This window comes from Sinohyriopsis cumingii, chromosome 2, assembly GCF_028554795.1.
Source record: "Sinohyriopsis cumingii isolate HCF-2022 chromosome 2, ASM2855479v2, whole genome shotgun sequence".
Taxonomy (NCBI): Eukaryota; Metazoa; Mollusca; class Bivalvia; order Unionida; family Unionidae; genus Sinohyriopsis; species Sinohyriopsis cumingii.
The window spans coordinates 145,121,034-145,140,192 of record NC_142962.1 but is presented as its reverse complement, the minus strand read 5'-3'; the positions used below and the strand labels follow the sequence as shown (position 1 = coordinate 145,140,192).

General features: G+C 35.4%; 1 protein-coding gene across 1 annotated transcript in view; it reads left to right on the top strand.

The window, feature by feature from the left end:
• Positions 1-19,044, top strand: part of LOC149806016 (mitochondrial dicarboxylate carrier-like) — a 64,808-nt gene extending 45,764 nt beyond the window's left edge. Inside the window, exons 8-9 of the mRNA XM_089950861.1 lie at positions 8,188-8,244; positions 13,184-19,044. Coding sequence (XP_089806987.1) covers positions 8,188-8,244; positions 13,184-13,282 — 156 coding nt within the window. The 3' untranslated portion in view covers positions 13,283-19,044. The remainder of the gene's footprint in view (positions 1-8,187; positions 8,245-13,183) is intronic.
• The last annotated feature ends 115 nt before the right edge of the window (positions 19,045-19,159 follow it).

Here is a 19,159-nt window from a genome sequence, read left to right as displayed (position 1 = left end):
GTCTTCTCTTGAATTGCTGAAATTCTTTTCACAGTTGAACATCAGTCCCTTTGAGGGACATATGTTGAGATAACAAAAACTTAACCCATGAGAATTGCTTTCCAGAAAATCAGAGATTATAATTGACAATCTTGCATCCAAGAAGACTTGAGTGCCTAGTATTGCTGTTTTTGCTCTGTTTTATCAAACTTCATCAAAATGAATCCAGATTTAAAGCAATATCTGAATATAACAATGTTCCAATACATTCTCTTTTCCATCTCTGAAGCATGAACTAAGTACTGCACAGTTTTAAATGACTTGAGACAAATGTAGGCCTGCATATGGAGAGATGACAGTAACACAGAGATCTTCAACTTTATCGCCAGATAAAATGGTCTCAGGAGCATCACCTGTTAGTGTGTGATTAAGTGAGAGCATAATGGGGGAAACCTTGTTGCAAGTGTGCCACAAGATGTGTTTTCATTTTGCATCTTGAAATGTGGTTTGATCTTTCTCTGTGATGCCTCATAGATGTATCACTATATTAAAAACTGAAATAAAAAAGGAGTAGCAAGGGTTATTATAGCAGTCATCCATGTTCTTATTACAACTCTGTGGTTTTTAAGTAATAGAAAAGAGTGAGTAACAATAAGCTTTGTTAAATTCAACAAATAATTTATTTCCCTCGAATACAGAGTGAAAATGTTTAAAAAGAAGGAACTTATGGTGTTATGAATTAAATCCCAAATAATTCTTGAATTACAGACACAAGTCCTAATGATTAAAGTTTGTGAATCCAAATTAAGTCCATTGCTAAAAGTGTTGATTTGCCTGTGGTGGTCCTGAATCTGAATGTGTACAGTCCAGAGCCAGTTAGGGCATACATCTGAATGTGTACAGTGCATGGCCAATTTGGGCATAAATCTGAATTTTTACAGTGCAGGGCCAGTTTGGGCATAAATCTGAATGTGTACAGTGCATGGCCAATTTGGGCATAAATCTGAATGTGTACAGTGCAGGGCCAATTTGGGCATAAATCTGAATGTGTACAGTGCAGGGCCAGTTTGGGCATAAATCTGAATGTGTGCAGTGCAGGGCCAGGTACCACATAAATTTGAATGTATACAGTGCAGGGCCAGTTACGGCATAAATCTGAATGTGTACAGTGCAGGGCCAGTTATTGCATAAATCTGAATGTGTGCAGTGCAGGGCCAGTTACCACATAAATTTGAATGTATACAGTGCAGGGCCAGTTACGGCATAAATCTGAATGTGTACAGTGCAGGGCCAGTTAGGGCATCAATCAGAATGTGTACAGTGCAGGGCCAGTTAGGGCATAAATCTAAATGTGGACACTGCAGGGCCAGTTCAGGCATAAATTTGCACAGAAAGAAAGAGCCAGCTAGAAAGTTAGTAGTTTTGTTCAAGAGCTATCCTGAAGCCCTCCACTGATTGCACATACACAACACTGTCACTCAAATGATTCCAGTCCATAATTGTTTTTACGAAGAAAGAATTTCTAAATTGTTCTGTTCTACATTGCTCAACTACAAAACATCTACTATAATTTTTCATTATTAGTTTTTCTACAATGTTTATACTTTCACAATTTGGAAAAGTTTTGGCTTTAACCCTTTGCTTCATGGAGCAAAGTTACCCAGTGCAGTCTGCTATAAATAGAACACCTGTTACTTATTCGACTCCATACACAAAGGCCTGCCTGTTAACTGTTTAGCAATGTAGTGTATATTACATTTAACAACAATTTTAACCATTTTATATTTTTGGGACACATCTATTTTGTATGGAAAAATTTAAGAGTAAAGTCCGATGGTTATAGCTGTGTAATAATTTTTCACAGAAGAATTTTTTATGTGCTTTAAAATCTTGAGAGAACTCGTTCATCGTCGAGTCAGTGAAGCCGCATGACCAACCATAGCTGCCATTTCTCATACTCAAAATTTACAAGTTTTTTGTCCTCATCTACATCACTAAGTCAAATGAATTTGATAATTTATAATTGCAACCTACATCAATATCAGAGCCTTTACCTAAGTTATTGAAGCTTTCATAGTTGTGATTCTAATCGTGAAAACTTCATAAGTACTGAATGAAATCCGCGACCTCCATTTTGGAGAGTGGAAATACGACCCAGTTACTTTAAATAAAACAGTGACCACGTGATCTGACGTAATGGTCATTTACAGAAATGAATGTAGTATCTAATATGGGGTTTTCCCTGAGGGTGGCACTACGAAAACTTGCTAAAAATGGCTGATGTTTACAGCAGGCGTTAAAAGGCGCTTCCATGCAAATGGAGTAGAGGCATCCAAAGGATCTTGCATGAGATAAAGGGTTAATCTGGCCTTTTTATCTTAATGGTTTTAAAAAGAAATCTGTTGAGAGAGCCGGCACTAACCCCTCAACTACTTTATAGAGATATGTCAAATGAAATTTACAGTGCCTGTTCTTTGAGTTCTGGTAGACCCAGGTCAGATAACATTTTGGTGATGCATCCAGCTTCTCTGGTTTTGTAGTCACCAGATATAAATCTTGCTGCCTGGTGTTGAACCTACTCAATTCTATCAACATCCTTAATGTAGTACAGATCCCAGACAACACAACCACATTCTGACATGGATCTGACTAGATACTACGCAGTTCATCTACATGTTTGGTCCATGTTAGTGTGTGTATAAATTGGATATTTAATGAAATTTTAACAATTTTTCAGTCATATTGCCACTATGTCTGCAATGTGACAGGTTATAGTCATGTCTAGCACTGGGGCATGATGCTGCAGACATGTAGCATCATGTTCCACCCAGTCACATTATCCTGACACCAGGCTGACCAGTCCTAACACTAACCTCTTAATGCTGAGTGCCAAGCGAGGCAGCTGTTAGTACCATTTTTATAAGTCTTTGGTATGAACTGGCCAGGGTTTGAGCCTGCGACCTCCCACTTCCAAGGCAGACGATCTAACCACTAGGCTATCAGAGCAGTCAGTCCATGTTAGTGGTGATCTACCAACAGTCTTTTGTTTGATCACAATAATACAAAGAATATATCCTTATTTAAAATTTCACTGTAAATTCACTGGAAAATAACCTTCTTGAGGGTTTCTAATGTATACAAGATAGTTATAATTAGAATATAAAATGTGGTAAACACAATGTCCTTGACTCGGGCAAAAATAATAATCCTAATAGTTAACCCTTACACATGGAGAATATTTTAGCTATGTATTAGTTGTTTACAGAATTTTTTTAAAAAATCAATGATTCAGGTTAAGTAGAAAATGAACTTAATTTTGGACAAGGTGATGTCCTTTGCGCAGTGTTACATTACTAATTGAATTTAATGAAATACATTTTTTTAAAGAAAACAAACAATGTAAATTAAATGTAACTAACTCTTTTAAAATCCCAAAATGATGCTGTCTTTAACTCTGTTTCCCAGGAGTCCTTCTAACCCTCCCAAATAGGTCTTTGCCATAGATAATGCATTGAAATTGAACAATTCAGTAAAAGTTTTGTGAAGGTCTAAGCAGTATGTTGATTCAAGAAATTGCATACAATTTGGTGAGTGAATTTTTTAAAAATGCCCTTGTGTTAAAAATGATGAATCTGTAGGGTGCAAAAGGCCATATGGCAGCTCGTAACACTCATTCCTTGGGCAGTCATCAGTTTAATTCTACTTAAACTGTCCTTGATAGAATTAATTTAATTTTTTTACTGTCATTTATCAGTTGTGCCAGTTGCCTTCTACACTGATTACAAATGTCTAGATTCAGCAGTGAAGTTAATTCACACTACACATAATCAGGTGTCTGAATTCAACCCTCATTAAAATTTAAGGTGAAATGAACCTAGAAGTTTGAAAGGTAATTGAAACTGAAAGCTACAGGTGATGTATCACATTAACAGCACAGAAATGTAAGTGTATTTTGAAAACTGTTATTGAAAATGTGTTTATAGCAGAGAATTCATTCAGAACTATACCAGGGAGTATTAGTGGCTCAGTGGCTAGCATGCCAGACTAACGACTGAATGGGTGCAGGTTCAGATCCTCAGGCCTGATATTCCAGCCTGGATCAGCTACTGTGGTGTCTGCTTGGGCACGGCACTTTACTCAAGTTTCCTTGGCACTAAAATAACCCACGTATTGATGCTGGTGTTTTCTATCAAAACTAGTTCATCCTACTCCTTGACATGGACAATTTGTCATGACAGTTTGCTAGTCTGTGGCAGTGGCACAAAGAGCTGGGTCTTCATTAAATTTTTAACTTGCCACTGCAATGTGCTATGTTTTGTGGCTACCGAGGCTGTGGCAAAAGCACTTTCACCTATGAGCTTCTCAAAACAGAATAAGGCATGCAACCAACCAACCATGGAATTGTGTCAAAGAAGAGGCAGTAGTTTGATGAATCCTAAGTATTTTTGCACTGATCTTGATGACCTGCTCTGTACCCTATTACGACTTTAGGTCTTAAAATATGTGACAGCAGGAAGTGAAACTAACAATTTAAGTAAAGCCAAAAAGTAATTTCTCTACAATAGAAAGGGAATATTTCAGAGACATTCCAAGTATTTTGAATTAAATCCCAAGTAATCAGAGGTCCAAAATATTGAATGTTCCAAATGAATTCCAATCGTCTTCATTATCCTAATGTAGGAAAATGATTCAGTTCAGAATGTCTTTGAATGAGTTCACAAAAATCGAAAAGTAGTGTGGATCAGTGAATGAGCACTTTTGTAATTCCAATGAATAATCTGAATAATAATTCCTCTCGAATTATATCAGATAGACTGATCTAAATCATGAAGAAATCATTTGTTTATCAAATCCCTCTTTATACACAGATTATTTGACCAGTAACATAACAGAATGTGAAGATTTCCAAATGGAAGAATCTTGCTTAACTGTAAACAAGACTGACCTTGAACTCTTGCTATGCAAACAAATTGTTTACGACTTATAATCATGGACAAAAGTCAGCCATGCAGCTATCTCCTGTAACCTATAACTATGGACAAATGTCAAGCACACATTGCAAACCAAATATATATAACAACCATACCAAAAACATTTTCAAAGCACCACCAGATTTATTCAGTTGGATGACTGCACCTTTCTTTCAGGCTTCCAGCATAAGGTAATTGTTCTCACAAAACTTGCTTATGCCATTGGCTATGCTGGAATTAGCATTTGAGTCATTATACACAAACACAGCATTGTCTCTAAGACATCTTGGATCCTGCTTTTTTAATACAAGGATGAAAATTCATTCCAAGATGTGATGTAATAAAATGGTGTCACTGAACCTGAGAAGAGGATTGAGGCATATGATTTTCTCAGAAATGCAAGTTTTGGAAAGATATTGATGTGAATAGAGCTACCAGTCTTAGATAAATTTGTTTCCAGTCGTGTTTGTTGCTGATGCCATGATAATGGCACTTTAGTGTGCTGTGGCTTCATGTAGTGTACCTCACCAGCAATGTTTTAAACTCTGGGACCAAAGTTTATTTTTTATACCTGCTACTTAGAGTTGACAGGTCAAAAACCATATCATCAAAAGGCCTCACAAGATCGATGACAGCTGTATAAATGTTTGGACAAGAGTGAGGTAAGGCTGCTGTGAGTATAATCATGTGCTGCCTGTCACTCTGTGCAGGAGATTGAAAAGAACCAACAAGGTACCATGTAAACAAGTTATGATGGAATTGAATATGGAATCACTACAGGACCTAACAAAGGAATTTTCATAGTTACCACCACAGAAACCAGTGATGGCTTCCTCACAAGTTACCAAAGTAAACAATCCTGACAGGTGGCCTCTGGAAATGCAAGATTGCAGCAGAGTCAAAAATGGGTTAAGTGCAGCTCAGAGAGCTGGAACTGTGAGAATCGCACACAGCAAAAGATAACTTGGGACATTAGGGCCAAAACACTATGATTTTCAACTACTCTTTCAAAATAATAAAGACTGGGAATGCAAGAGACCACAAATCATGATATATCATATGTTATTTGGGGTGTCATAGTTCTGGTTGCTGCAAGCTTTTTCTATGCCTACACTAGCTGGAAGAGTGGAAATGCCAGTGACTCTACACCTGTGCAGACACCTTGTATTGCAGTAAACAGATCCCTTTGATATAGAATACAGCTTTCTTTTGTGCTTATACGCAGAAAAACTTGAAGACATCTATGCCATCATATGCGAAAGACCTTGTAAACCTCTCTTTATCGTGGTGCCAAGCTTGACAGCCTTGAGGTTGGGTATAGACTGATTGCAGAATGATTTATTAAGAATGAAACTGGCCAGTCTTGGACATTTCACTTTTGAGAATAGTGTAAAAGAATTTACCATTATATTACTGTCCTTTTGGACACAAGAAATGCTAATTAAACAAGGCATCTTTCCTGCTGATACCATCAAGGTTGTTTAAAGGCAGTAATGGTCCCTGTTGCTTTCATGATTGGTGTGGCAGTTGTTAACACCTTTACAATATATTGTTCAGACTACCTCTTCTGTCAGGTAGATAAAAGAGGGGCTGATGAAGAACACATTGAACAACTCCTAGCTACACAGGCTGAGTACCAATGCGCATGTCTCAGTGAAAGGAACCAAGATAAACAGCTGATTTTAATGGCTTACATTGGAGAATCTGTGTATACACATGAACTGATAAATGGTGGAACACTGAATGGTGACACAATCTTCATGATTTCTACATACCTCCACCTGAAAACCAAATATATGAAATTATATTAATTTTTGGGGGGTTCTTGCCATTGTAGTTTATGCAGCTTACAAGTAAAACTTCTCAAAACCGAAATCTCAGTATACCAGAATCCCTTGAAAACTGCAAGGTTCACCTGTCCATTTGCAGTTCAGGTCACACTGCTTTAGATCTTATGTCCAAAAAACTAAAATCCAGTCACAAATTCCATTTCTGAAAGAAATATTTTTTTGTCTGAAAAAGTATGCTTTTAATGTGAATAGATATTATTCATTATTGTAGAACTGCATCTTTGTCTTTTTTGTAATACCACCTGCTTACATGTAGTTTGAATGATGATGACATTACGAAGGTCAGAACTAGGGTACTACCTTGTGATATGTAAATGTGGCACATGGGGATAATGAGTACTGTCTGTACTCGCTTATAAGATGAGCCCAACTGCAAACTGTACTGATCCAGATCTACCCAAGCATGATGTGCTGTCGGATCAGGGTCAGTGCAGCTTGTTAGGAGTAATCAGTAGAACAAACACAATGGACCCTGATCTTTAGGCACAGTATGCTATGGCAGTTCATGATCTTTGTTGTTTACAGTTAGACTGGTCTTATAAGCAAGTTCAGACAGTAAAAACAACAGGCTAAAGTGTCATCACCAGCTGACTGTTGTTTACATCCCTGGCTCTTTAATGTACAAGCATCAATGGGCACTTACTTGAATACTTGGCTTATCTGTAGCATTGTTTCCATATGAAAAAGCTGGTATAATCATACATTGGCAATGGGGGTGTTATGTTCTGACTCTATGTGTTTTAGGTGTCTTGGATAAGAATCCCCATGTGTACAGTGTTTATTGCCAACAGAAATCTTGCTCTTGTAAGCTTTCTTTAATTAATCAGAAAGGTGAATTAACAAGAATGTTTCACACTGATATTGTTTACCCAGTTGAAAACTAACAAAATGGTACAGTGAGACCCTGCTATAATGCACTTCATTATAACACCAATTCAGATATTGCATGGCCAAAACATGGCATCCAAAATTGTACAATAATTTCATGAATTACTTGAAATTCAACAAAGCTTTAGGGCCAAAATAAACAAGAGGCTGCTGTAATCATTTGGCAACATATATCGTATTCTTTAAGGAAACAAAATAGCGTTTCTTGTCACTTATATTTTTAAAAGATATTAGCTCCTTAAAAAGCTGATAATTGTCAATCAACAATAAAGCCATTAAGTCTTCCTCGTCTTAAATGCATCTTGTGTACAATTGTTGCTCAGTCCAGGATGGCAGTTTGTGAACCTGGTCCATCATGTTATAGCAGAGTTTCACTGTAATTATGGCAATGGTTATTGCATCTTATTGGGCATTTGGTAATCTTTGTTCAAATGCTCTTACCAACCGATTTGAAAAAATTCAATTGTAAATATTATAATGATGTTTATTATATTTTTCAGGGACTTTCAGCTTGTGCATTAGACATAGCCAAGAATGGACCTATGGGATTTTTCAAGGTGAGGCAATCTGTATAAAAATTATTGAATATTAAATATGATTTAGCATGATAAAAGCGAAAGATTTGGTTTGGTTTGGTGGTTTGTGGCACAGCAACAAAAGCAGATTTTTTGTGCCAAAGTAGTTGGAGTAAAGTGCCTTGCCCAAGAATACATCAGGGTATCTGACCAAAGCTGGTTCAGTGATATGATTAGAAAATTTGAACCCTCACCCCTTTGATTGTGCATCCAGTATGCTGACCACTGAGCCACTACAGTTCACCTGATTGAAGTAATGTATATACTTTAATATGCTTTGTTAGTGGAAGCACAATGCCAGGATTAGGAAGCAGTTATAACCAGCCATCATGGCAGTTTGACTTCAGTCATTTGAACCTTTTGTGTTTGTATTGTCAAATAAGGAAGTTTTTAAATTATTTGATTTTAGAGTTGTGAAGTTACATTCATAAATGCTAATGTCTTACAGGAACATTTTGCAGTCAATCATACATAAACATTCCCAGAGGGCCATATCTATATATATACACACACACCTCTCCCTTGATAATGCGTACACAGTGGGGTCCACAAACATAGACCGCACTATAAGCAAGGGTGTGAGTTACTGAGGGACCTCCAAAAATTGAAAACATTCGCTTTGACATTGAGAAAACCATAAGGGGGGAGGCGTTAGGGAACTGGACTGTTTAATGACTGAATCCTCATTTTACAATGACATCGATAATAATTTTTAATAACATGCTTTTTCTAATAAAGTTGTTCATTATTCTGTTAAATAACATTTATTTTCAAGATGTCCAACATGTGAAAGATTGTTCCAACTGGTTTCAACAACCATCACGTGTACACAAAAAAATCTGTTTATTATGCCACTGCATTTTGTTTTCTTGATGAGTCTGGTTCCTGTATTGGTGTTTAATATTATCCTGCCAAATCAGGAGTCCCTAGCGTAGGGAACTAGCCTAACTATTGATACACCACCTAACAAGTACAAGTACAAGTGCCAGTTCAAGAATTCTCTGAAACTCGCTTGCCCACAATGGTTTGTAACTGAAATCAAGCTCCTTTTTTTTAAAGTATTCATTTCGCTTGGCTGCCTTGCTATCTTTGATCACAGTTATGAAAGAGTCAGTTAATTTAAGGTAGTTTATATTACATACACAATCACATTTATGACAGTGTTTGATTAATCAAATGAAGTGAGTTCACTCGACATACAACCAGCGCTGCTAGACTTTTGTGCGTTTTAACTTTTATTTTATTCCACCTCAGCGAGTTATTGAGGAAGTGGTGTATATATATTGTTACAACTCTTAAACTATGTAAAAGAAACAAAGTGAAACCAGCAATTTTAGTAAAACTCAACAAAAAATTTATTTCTCTAAATTACAAAGTGAAACTTTAAGAGGAACTTACAGTATTGTGAAGTAAATCCCAAGTAATCCTAAATGTCCTATCACAAGTCCAAAATTATAAAAAAAATTTTAATGAATTCCAATAGTCTTGATTGTCTTGATGTATCACAATGATATGATCCAGAATGTCTTTGAACGAGTCCTCAGTAATGTCAAAGTATTGTTTGAGTCCAAAAAGTCAAGGAGCACTTTGTAAATCCAATGAATAATTTAAATAAATTCCTCTCAAATTATATCTGAACACAACTGTAAGTGATTCCATAGACTGATAACGGGAATGAATAACTACTTACCAGTCCTCTTTATAAGTAAACTTCACTTGACCTGTGACCCAACCAGTTTTCTGGAAAAACCTAGTTGAACTGTTAACAAGTTTGCTTTCAGAATATTCTAAGTCTATAATTAAGGTTAGGCCTTGAATTCAACGTTTAGCAAACATCATGTTTACTTTTAAAAATCATGACAAAAATTAGGTAAGCATCAATACCACAACTCTCAATCACGGTAAAAAATTAGGCACACTATATATATATATATATATATATATATATATATATATATATATATATATATATATATATATATATGCACATACACACATACATACACACACATACACATACATATTTATATACACCACTCCCTCGATTACTAGAGCCCTGATAACTTGCAAACCTGCTTATAACATGAGGTCAGGCATGGATCCCATTTTTGAAACCAGAAAAGAAAAAAAAAATTTTTTTCCCATTTGTTGAAATTAAAGAAAATTGCAAATAAAATCGGTAACGGCAACTTTGATATATTGCTCATTTTATCATCAAAAACAGTAGATAGAACCTGGAAATTTTAATCAACACTGAAATATCAGATTAAAAAATAGCTGATACAATTTTTTACATTTTCTTTCCAAACAACATTCCTAGTACACCGCAATTAACTATATTTAAGGAAATTTGTATCAATGAAAATATTATTTACACCGAGTGGAGGCAGTACTTTAATAAATAAGTACAAATTAAATAATTTTTTTTATCAATTGAAATTTGTGTTCTAGTTCCATCTTTTAGTTCCTTTTAAGTGTAACTGTCATAAATGTAATGCGTCCTCTTGTAATTAAACGTAAAATGCGTCAATCTACTGTAACAGCTATGTCCGCGAGTGTTTCTTCGAGAACCTAATTAAGTGCCGAACCGTGTTTTGATAACTGACTTGCGAAAGTATTTGTTGTATTGTTGCTCTGAATAAAAAAGCTGGCCCCCTTTGTATTATCATGTTAATTATGTCTTTTGAATAAAACAAAGGAGGTGGAATAAAAAAAAAGTTAAAAGGTACACATATCAGACTAACTTAAAATCTAGCGGCCTCGGTCGTATGTCGGGTGAACTCACTTCATTTTATCAATCAAACACTATAATAAACGTTATTGTGTATGTAACATAAACTACCTTAAATTAACCGACTCTTTCATAACTGCGATCAAAGATAACAAGGCAGCCAAGCGAAAAATGAATACTTCGTAAAATAGAGAGCTTGATTTCGCAGATACAGACCATTGTGGGCAAGCGAGGTTCAGAGAATTCTTGAACTGGCATTTAGAGATATCCTCAGGGATGATAAGAATTACTTCCAATGAAATCACAACATTAACATTGTACTAATTGAACAATAAAAAATTGAGTTTCGATGTAGACATGTCACAAAATAAATGTTGCATGTTTTTTAAAAAAAAAAAGGAATCTTGTTTGGTGGTGTATCAACAGTTAGTTTAGTTACCAAATTATGGACTACCGATTTGGCTAGATACTATTAAACACCACTATGGGAACCAGACTCAAGAAAACAAAAAGCAGTGACATAATGCACAGATTTTTCGCGTACACATGATGGTTGTTTAAACCATTTGGAACGATCTTTCATATGTTGGATATTTGAAGAAAAAAAAATGTTATTTAAACAGAATAATGAACAACTTCATTAGAAAAAGCGCATTATTGAAAATTATTTTCGACGTGATTGTAAAATGAGGATTCAGTCATTAAACAGCCCAGTATCCTAACGCTGCTCTCACCCCACCACCACGGTTTTCTTGATGTCAAAGCAGATTTTTTTCAATTTTTGGAGGTCCCTTGGTAACTCGCGCCTCATTTATAGTGCGGTCTATGTTTGTGGACCCTGTTGTGCTCAAGTTATCGAGGGAGAGGAGTATATATATTGCACTATAAGTGAGGGATCTCCAAAAAAAGAAGTGATGCCGTCCCTACTGGACATCAAGAAAAGAAAACCACAGGAGGTTTTTCATACACCCTAGCTTTGGTTGATGTTTGCATTCCTGCAATATTTCCAGACAATGTTGGGGGGTTTCTGAGACTCAAAAAGTGCAATTCGAGATCCATAGGGGGTCATCAGTGTGCATGACCCCAAAAAACAATGCCCAATTGAGAATAAGTTGTCTTTTCATACGTAACTGTAGAAAATGATTTGAAATTCAAATCTGAAAAAAGTTAACTGTTCTGTTTTCTTCTTATCATTTAAGTCAGTTACAAAGAAATAGTTGTTGTTGTTGTCGAGTTTAACGCCATTTTTCAGCACATGATAGGCTATACATGGCAGCCAGTGTTAAGGGTGGAGGAAGAACCCAGGAAGACCCCGGAACGAACCACCGACCCACGAGAAGCTACTGGCATGTTTTCTCACATAACCACATTAGCCGAATCCGAGACTCGAACCCATGCAGACAGAGGTGAGATGGCAGTGATCCGTAACGAAGAGCGCTTTAGACCACTCAGCCACTCGGGGCCCCACAAAGAAATAGCTGGAGAGACTTAGCTTTGTCAAATATCAACACCATACTCATATGCGTTTGATGTGACATAGATTTCATACAAACTAATTTTGGTTGACATTTGATGTGGCACGAATTTTCATGCAACTTAGTTTTGGTTGACATTTGATGTGACACATTTTTCATACAACCTAACATTGATTAATATTTGATGTGACACGTTTTTATACAACCTAGCTTTGGTTAATATTTGATGTGACAAGTTTTTCATACAACCTAGCATTGGTTAATATTTGATGTGAAAATTCATCAGTGTGATAATTCTTAATTGCAACTAAAAGACATTTTGAGGCTGATGATAAATCTCATAAAATGGAACTATTTGTATATTCATGTATGTTTTTTGTGTGCAGTTAAGTTAGGGACAATTAGTTATTAGAAAAAAACACTCCTACCAAAAGAAGATTGAATGAATTCAAAACAGAATAAATATGTACTTACTTAAATTTTATATCTATTGCTTACATTTAGTAATTTTTTGTTAGCTTGCTTTCATGTGTTGTATTTGGGGATTGCAAGTAAGTTTAAATCGTCTTTTGGAGTTATTCTGGTACAGATTTAGAATTGCCTAATTAACATACATGTAGTTCACCAAAATACTCAGCAAGGAAAACAGCATGTATTTATTAATTTTGAGGCGACTCATATCTGTGATTGAAAGGTTTTGAATTATTTTTTTCAGGGTTTTATTCCTGCATTCGTACGACTTGGACCTCAGACAGTACTGACCTTCATATTCTTTGAGCAGCTTAGAATGAATTTTGGCTATGATCCCAAGTGACAGCAAGCTTCACAATGAATTGACTAGAAGATTTTAGAAGACCTTTCATTTTAAACTAACATCAGTTTCCCAAATGTAATTTAGCTTTAAAGAAATAACTGTGTTGAATTGTGAGACATGTATTTATTGGACTCTTGAGCATCAATGGTTTTATTCCACTGTATTTGTTAAAGTTGTGAGGTCAAGAAAATAAATGGTGAAGACACCAGTTTATATGTCCATTTAAAAATTTGCTTGTAAAATGTTATTTTGTGTTGCTGTTTGAAAAATGAAATTATTGGTCTTCCAGGTTTGTGTGCATTCAGTTCTGATTTTGAGATCAGATTAACAAAGTGCTTTGATTTTTAAGAAAGAATTATATTTGTCCTGTGTTTAGTGCAGTAAAGAATACTTTTATGTTTTAATGATATTCCTGCATTTGTCAAAACAATGTCCAAGTATGTTTTTTCTTGTGAAATTGTATTTCTTTGAGAAAAGATGAATGCAGACATGGATAATATTTAGCACAACCAAACTTCCAGTTTCTTGCCCTTTTAATGCCTGTGTTTTAAAACCATATGGTTGTACCTATTTAGATGTTTCAAAAAATGTCTCAAATACAGTCACATGAATCTGTTCAGACATCGGTATACTGCCTGTCAGATTGATAATCACACACCTCAGTTAGTTGTCTTTGCACAATCCCAACTCCATCTTAAGATATTCAGTATTTGTTGTTCATGTAATTTTTGCATGCCAAAGAGGAATTATTTACTTTCATTTATGGGCAATTTACAGATCAAATCAAGATCGCACAAAGCTTATATAGAAATCATAATGCTAGTGACAATCATGAATATTTAGTCTTTTTTTTTTTCCTAACCAAGTGTAGCAGTCTCAGTATGCTAGCACATTTACTAACCAGCCTAGCTGGTCCGGACCTTTTAGTCTTGTGGTATGTGTGCCTGACTGTGAGACATGAACTGGGGTCAATTCCTAGCCACCACAGGTTGATTTTTTTTCCACATCTGTTAAATTTGAGGCCTGTCCAGCTATCAGTGGCTGGTGGTCCCACTGAGAATCAGTTTCATCAACTCTGAGACATGAATCTCATTGATTTTTGGAGGACAAATGTTTAGGTAAGGGGCGAAAAGTGTAGTGGTCTCTGTATATTAGCATAGTTATTAACCAGCCATTTGGTCCGGACCTTTTAGTATCATAGTGGTATGTGCACCTGACTGCAGGATGGACAAACCAGGTTTTATTCCCTAATGCAACAGTTAGACTTTGTCTCCCCTCCTGTTTCAATGTATAGAAATTTGTCATTGTCACCTATTTTGTACTTTGGCCCATTCTGTATCCTTACTAAAGAATGCTTTTTATATACTTTTAGTAATGTAAATTGGGATTGTAATAATATGGTGACGTATATATCTGGAATATCAATATTTTTGTGACAAAACAATTTATCATATCATCACCCAAGTATTGTGATAAGGACAATACAACATTGGGACTTAGATAATTATGTAGTTTTATGAATTCAGCACTGTAAATTCAACAACATTGTGAGATTTGTTTACTGGTCTAGTTTTTTCATGTTTTGATTTATTCTTAGCTTTGTCATATATGGCTAGTTTTAATAATAAAAAATACATTTTGATGTAATTAATTATTTAAAAGGCAAGTTATACTAAGGTGTTTGTACTGAATAGTGATAACAAAGCAAAGTCTTTGATAATGTCACTTAAAAGAAAATAAGCTCAGGATTTTTCACCCTCCAGATTGTATTGGGGATCTGTCATGATAATATTTTATATTGCAACATCTTTGGCAATTCACACATTCATTTGTAAAGACTGCAAGAGTTATTCCCCTTACTTTGAGCCACTGTCTGAGTCGGTGTTTGTAACAGTTTTAGAATTACCATAGTTAAAGATTGCTTTATAAAAAACAATATATTTTCTGTATTGAAGCAAAGAAACTTTGGTGTCTGTACTTTTTATGTTAATATGTACTGGTTCACTTATGTAGAATCTGAGGTGAGTCACATTATTTCTGGGAGATAACAGTCAACATTTTGTATATTACCTTTAATCACAAACGTGAAAATAATTGGCTTTTTTTAAAGGTATTAAACAGCATGATAGTGATCAAACATTGACATTTGTAATACAACATACACATATTGAATTTTTCATATTTATGTTTGAAATTTGTTTTTCTTAAATAAAACAATTCATTAATATTATTAATGTAAGGTGTAGTACTGTTCAATTTAAGATAGAAACTACTGTTCAACTGCGACAGCTTTCTCATAAACTCTTCTATTTATGCATTCTAACCTTACAGGGCATTTTTATTGAAGCATGTGCAACAATTTTAAATATTTTTCAGAAAGATAGTTAAGGCCTCTAACAGTAGTCTGGTTATACATGTAAATCATCTTTTCATAAAGATAGTTATGGTATCTGAAAGTGGTCTGTTATAAAAATAAAGCTCTTATATTTCAGTGTAGTTTTATACAGGGATGTTTACCATGTTATAATGCAGACATTATCCACTCCAGGAGTAAGTTTAGACATTTTGTCATTGTTAGCACAAGATCTTCTATTCCACATATTTCCATTGAGAGTGGATTTACATGCTTGGAGAATGCCTGGTTAACAAACCTAAAATGCCAGCAGGGGGCTTTGACTGGTTAGCAAATTTAAAATGTCAGCAAGGGGCAATGACTGGTTAGCAAGCTTAAAGTGCCAGTAAGGGGAATACCTGGCTAGTACACTTGAAATGTCAGTAAGGGGAATACCTGGCTAGTAAACTTAAAATGCCAGTAAGGGGAATACCTGGCTAGTAAACTTAAAATGCCAACCAGTGCTAATACCTGGTTAGCAAGCTTAAAATGCCAGCAAGGGCCAGTACCTGGTTAACACACTTACAATGCTAGCAAAGGCCAGTACCTGGTTAGCAACTTAAAATGCCAGTAACGGGAATACCTGGCTAGTAAAGTTAAAATGCCGTTGAGTGCCAATACCTGGTTAGCAAGCTTAAAATGTCAGCAAGGGGCAATAAATGGTTTGCAAATTAAAAATGCTAGCAAGGAGCAGTGACTGTTTAGTAAACTTAAAATGCCAGCAAGGGACACTTAGTTTTAAAGTGTTACTGACGAATAATGGGAATTCTGTTAAATAGTAGGAATCCCTGATAAAAGCAAATTCTTCAGTTCATCAGTTGTGCAAGGGAGTTTTCTGTTGCTACATTGTAACTTGCAATATTAATTTTTGTTGTATTGATTTTTTTAAATAATAGTTCAAATTAGCAATCTCCAAGGGTCAAGGTTCAGTGCCAACTAGACCAAACCAGGCTGGCTATCTTTGGCATGGTCTTGGGAAAGGCACTTAACCTCCATTTTCTTGTCATGATATTGCCAATAATGTGTCCAGAGTGCTGTTAAGCCGACAAAACCCAAAACTGATTTTTATTAGAGTGTAGTTTGTTTTGCTGCTGCTGCTAAATAGGCAGGGTACGTTTAGGAAAGCCAGCAAGGATGACCTCATGCCAGCAAGGATGGCCTCATGCCAGCAAGGATGACCTCATGCCAGCAAGAAAGACCTCATGCCAGCAAGGATGACCTCATGCCAGCAAGGATGACCTCATCTGATAAACATAGGTGCGAGTACAGTGCTGACAAAGTCAGACAACCCTTGGCCATTGTTAAAGTTAATTACATATTTTTACAGGCACAAGTAAGGCCTTTTTTAAATACTGAATTTAAGACAGACTGTACATTTCAATAATAATAATAAAAATAACTTAATTTTTTTAGGGTTACATATTTAGCCAATGCAGATGTTATATATTACTCTTAATTCATGCCTCAGCCAGGTTTTGAAGTAGATCATTTGGTTTCTTGGGTAACAAGGGATCCTTAAAAAAAATGTTAGGTCATTTTTAGAGAGACAGTGGAGGTCAAAAAAGTTAAATATTCCTTATTTAAATTAAAATAGATGATAATAATTATGGCATTGTACTAATGCACAGCCAATGCAAGGAGTAGCAAATTCGATTTGGTAATTTCATTGTTATATAATGATTTCAAAAGTTGAAATTTGACCAGATATGGAAATACGTTGGAGTTAACATTCTGAGGTAAGGGGGGTATGTAAGATACCTTACAATAGGCCTTAATGGAACATAAATCCAACAACAGCCCTCAAATTTTCAAAACCCGACTTTTAGCCTGCTTCCAGTTCATTGTTGAAATTTGTGTGACATATTATTGTTAGCAGTATTATTAGTAGTATTATTATATATCAAACATGAATAAAGAGTTACAAGTACTGTATAGTCCATGGTTACTACAATGGTCCCCCACTTATATGGCCACCCCTTCTGCACTGGAAAAGTGGCCTTATAAGACAGGTGGCCTTTCCAGAGGGGTAGTACATTTTTTGTGAGAAGTACATGTAATGTACATAGTAAGAAAGCTACATACTTCAAAGTATTTAATATCTTTGTTGAAAAGTAACAATAATTATTACAAGTTTTTTCTTGTTTTAAGAATAGACCTATTTCAACTGAATATACATTAATAGTTCTTATTCTTGACATAAGCGTGATATGCGAGAAGGTATTGTTGTCATGCACATTGCAAAACCATTCAAAAACGTCATTTAAATCTTGGTACATACATTATTCTCTTTCCATGTGCTCCATTTTGCCACTGCTCCTGAATAATCTCCTTATCGGTTATGACGTTTATTCGAGTCTTTTCAGCATAGTATTGTTTTTTATTCTAGTCTTTTCTACATAAAATTGTTTCGGAAAGTCTCTCACCCCACCCCACCCGATGTCGAGTAGAGTAACCAACTTTCTTCTAAAATAATAGGTCTCCCTTTACATGATGACATGTTAATGTTTGGTAATGATTTATTCGAATGTTGCTGACTGTATGCGATTTAATTATGCAGACAAAACTTTTGTAGAGTGGATGAAATGTCTTCTTCATAAAGGAAGCAATAAATGTATTGTCACATGATTTTTTGGACATTGTCTGGTACCCTGTTTTGTTCAAGGTTAATTGCAAAGTATCTCTATTTAGCCTATGCTGACCATGTTATGATCTTGACAATTATGTCCAGTTGTAACTATCAAAGAGAAGAACTCGACAGATGTGTGAAGCCCAAAACTCTATCGTGAGCCCATTTACTGTAAACGTCGGCTTGTATAGAAAATGATATAATATTAATCTTAGTGTTACATGTACATTAGCCAACACTTCTTTCAGTAATGGAAACCTGACATTGGCAGACAGGTATCAACGGTAGAGATGATCTAATTACTTACCTTACAATATGAATTAATTATTGGTTCTGGACACATTCGAAATAAAAGTGGCCATTTGTGTGGGGAACGTTTTACATTTTTGTACTAATATGCTGGCCGCAGGTCACACTAGAGGGGTGGCCATTCTTGAGGGGTACTTTTGAACACAAACTTGTTGGTGCCAAGGTATGCTGTCCATAAGAAGTGGGTGGCCGCTGGTCAAGGTGTTCAAGAGGGGTACCAATGTACTAACAAACTGGTGAAAAGTCAAGTGTTGGATGAAATATCAGTTTAGTATTTGGGAACATAAGGTCAGTTTGTTTATGAACAGTGATTAAAAAATAAATAATCTCTTTAATCAATTTAAAATACATTTATTCAAATGTATTTTTATTAAAAATGTTGTCATTGTCCTCTTTCGTATGTAAATGATGAAAATAAAAATGTCCTGGTAAATATTTCCAGATTTCTTTGAATTTAATTATGAAAGCTGATTTTGTGCTTCATGTGACTTGGAAATTAGAACTGGTGGGAACAGCAAATTAGCTACTTTCTCTCTTTATCTGCATACCA